This window comes from Sinocyclocheilus grahami, unplaced genomic scaffold, assembly GCF_001515645.1.
Source record: "Sinocyclocheilus grahami isolate Dianchi unplaced genomic scaffold, SAMN03320097.WGS_v1.1 scaffold643.1, whole genome shotgun sequence".
Taxonomy (NCBI): Eukaryota; Metazoa; Chordata; class Actinopteri; order Cypriniformes; family Cyprinidae; genus Sinocyclocheilus; species Sinocyclocheilus grahami.
In genome coordinates this window covers 204,514-207,263 of record NW_015505822.1, presented here as the reverse complement: position 1 = coordinate 207,263, position 2,750 = coordinate 204,514, and the positions used below count along the sequence as shown (strand labels likewise).

Sequence of the window (2,750 nt, the reverse complement as noted above, 5' to 3'; positions counted from 1 at the left end):
TATATATATTGTTTTTTATTATGTATATATATTAATTACAGAAATTACAATTATTACATTCATTTAAAATTTATATAAAATATTTAAAAAAATTACCTCTAATAAAATTTTTATTCAATTGTAATATTTCATGTTTGTTATGTGTTTTTTTTAAATTTTATATATATATATATTTTATATATAATTTTATATTTATAGTTTGTTTTGTAATTTTTATTAGTTTAAAAAAATATATTACTACATACTGTAGCTTTAATTAAAAAAAAAATTTTAATCTCAGTTTTAGTAATTTAGTCCTTCAACTCAAACTTGTTAATTTTAGTTAGTTGCCAAGGCAACATTTCAAATTTTTTTTTTGCTAAATCAAAAGTTTTTCATCTAATATTTATATTTTATTTCAGCTTTGTTTTTAATAACTTTTTTAAATGATCACTATTTTTAATAGCTTATGTTTTAGTTAATAAAACAATTTACATTTTTTAAAATTGTATCTACCTGCTAAAATGTAATTTTTCAACAGCCAAATGTAGATTTAATGTTTTTCCTAATTACTGAAGTTTAAGTTTTTCATGTAAGAGTTATATTTTATTTTATTTCAGCTTTATTTTAATAACTTTTTAAAATTTTTACTATTTGAATAGTTTCAGTTTTAGTTAACAATAACAACACTGATTAATATCGAATGGCTCATAAACTAGTAATATTTAAAAAATAATGTTGAATTGTTTCTCTCTAGTAATATTGAATCTTTCAACAGCCAAATGTAGAATTGACGAGGTCTTTTATCTTGTTTTCTCTTCTAGAGTTTCAAAAGAGATCTCAACGATGTCTGAAAGGGAGCAAAGACATGCCAAGATAATGTCTCAAAATGATTTTAAACATTTCTCATACAGCTTCAAACTCCTGACGCATGTCAAGAATTGATCTGTTTTTGCATCCATGCAAGAAGGTTTATAGTTAGATCAAATCAATAAATCTCCGTCTGATACCATCAATGCTACTTCTTAGTTCGATCAAACAAAGTTAGGATCTCAAATTCACGTTCACTTCAGTCTCGGTCATAATTTAACCCAGCAGTTAAAGACGAATCATATTAATCATGTACGAGTGATAATCACACTCTATAAATTATGTCTTGTTGCCACTGTGTGGCCTATTTTTCCGCTCCTTTCTTCAGCAAATCGTGGATTTCTCTTTCCTTTACAATGGCAGGCCACCAAATTCCTTCATGGATCTCTAAAAAAACCCAGCAGAGGTATTTCCATTTCAAAGGTGGGCCTCGGCGCGTGTTGTCCTCCGCTGACATTTTAACTAATTCATAACACTTACACTCTAGAGGAACGAACAAGATCTTTGGGCCTCATTATTCAGCGCTTTTATCGCTCTCCTAAAGACATGTTTTAAACATGCTCGCGCTCTTTCTGATTAATCTCAGAGCAAACAGAGCGCTAAAAGCCGCCGGGCTCGTCCAATCGGCCGTGATTACGTGTCGACTGCACTTGTGTGAGACGCGCCGCTCGCTCGGTATTAATAAACGTGAATTTAGGATTCATATCAGGCCCGACGGAGGCTCACCTTTGACTCTCGGGGGCTTATCAGGGACGGCCGGCACCGCGAGCGCCATATTTTATCTTTAAAAATGCATATTTCATGTGCATATTCTCTTCCTCGGCTTGCTGGAGTCTTTAAGCTCTCGGCTGGTGTGATAAATAACCCGAGAAAGACTCAAAACATCATCTGCTTCACATTAAACCTCACGTGCAACTCTTAAATCTCATTCACACTGCATGCGATGCAACTGGTCATGTGATATGCAAGAACCAATGATGTCGGATGCACCAAATTTGAATTTGTGCACGCATGCATGTGATTTGAGAGCTGAATGCAGAGATATCTAGTTGGAAGAGAGTAGGAAGTGAAATCGAGTTCGTACCTCTGGCCAGGGATGATGGGGAAGGTTTTTTGTGCAGCTCGCTGAAGCCGTTTCCATCCAAAGCAGACGACTTGCAGTCCTTCTTCTCTGCGGGAACGCTGGCCTCCATTCTGATGTCTTCTATGAGAGAGAGACAGAGATGTCATCTAAAATATCCATGTAGATGTATTAATAAGGTAAAGCAGAGATAGAAAATAAAAAAGAAAACATTACGTAAAATTAACATAAAATAAAATATAAAAAATGTAATAAAATATTAAAATAAAATAAATATAAAAATATATATAAAGTTAAATTAAATATAAAATAAAAACAAGAACAAAATAATACATTAAATTAAATATAAAATAATATGAAATAAATCTAAAAATATATAAAAGTTTAATTAAATATAAAATAAAAATAAAAACAAAATACATAAAATAAAACAGAGATGTCATCTAAAATATCCATGTAGATGTATTAATAAGGTAAAGCAGAGATAGAAAATAAAAAAGAAAACATTACGTAAAATTAACATAAAATAAAATATAAAAAATGTAATAAAATATTAAAATAAAATAAATATAAAAATATATATAAAGTTAAATTAAATATAAAATAAAAACAAGAACAAAATAATACATTAAATTAAATATAAAATAATATGAAATAAATCTAAAAATATATAAAAGTTTAATTAAATATAAAATAAAAATAAAAACAAAATACATAAAATAAAATATAAAAAAAATTAAAAATTAAATTAAATATAAAATAAAATGAAAAAAAAAAATTTAAATTAAATATAAAAAAAAAAAAAAAAAAAAAAAAAAAA

The 2,750-nt window shown here is 27.9% G+C and overlaps 1 protein-coding gene across 1 annotated transcript in view; it reads right to left on the bottom strand.

Moving 5' to 3' along the window:
• The window catches only part of LOC107558373 (zinc finger protein GLI2-like), a 104,839-nt gene that overhangs the window by 79,104 nt on the left and 22,985 nt on the right, over nucleotides 1–2,750 (bottom strand). The window contains exon 3 of the mRNA XM_016242032.1: nucleotides 1,934–2,053. Within this exon, the coding sequence (XP_016097518.1) occupies nucleotides 1,934–2,042 (109 nt within the window). The 5' untranslated portion in view covers nucleotides 2,043–2,053. The remainder of the gene's footprint in view (nucleotides 1–1,933; nucleotides 2,054–2,750) is intronic.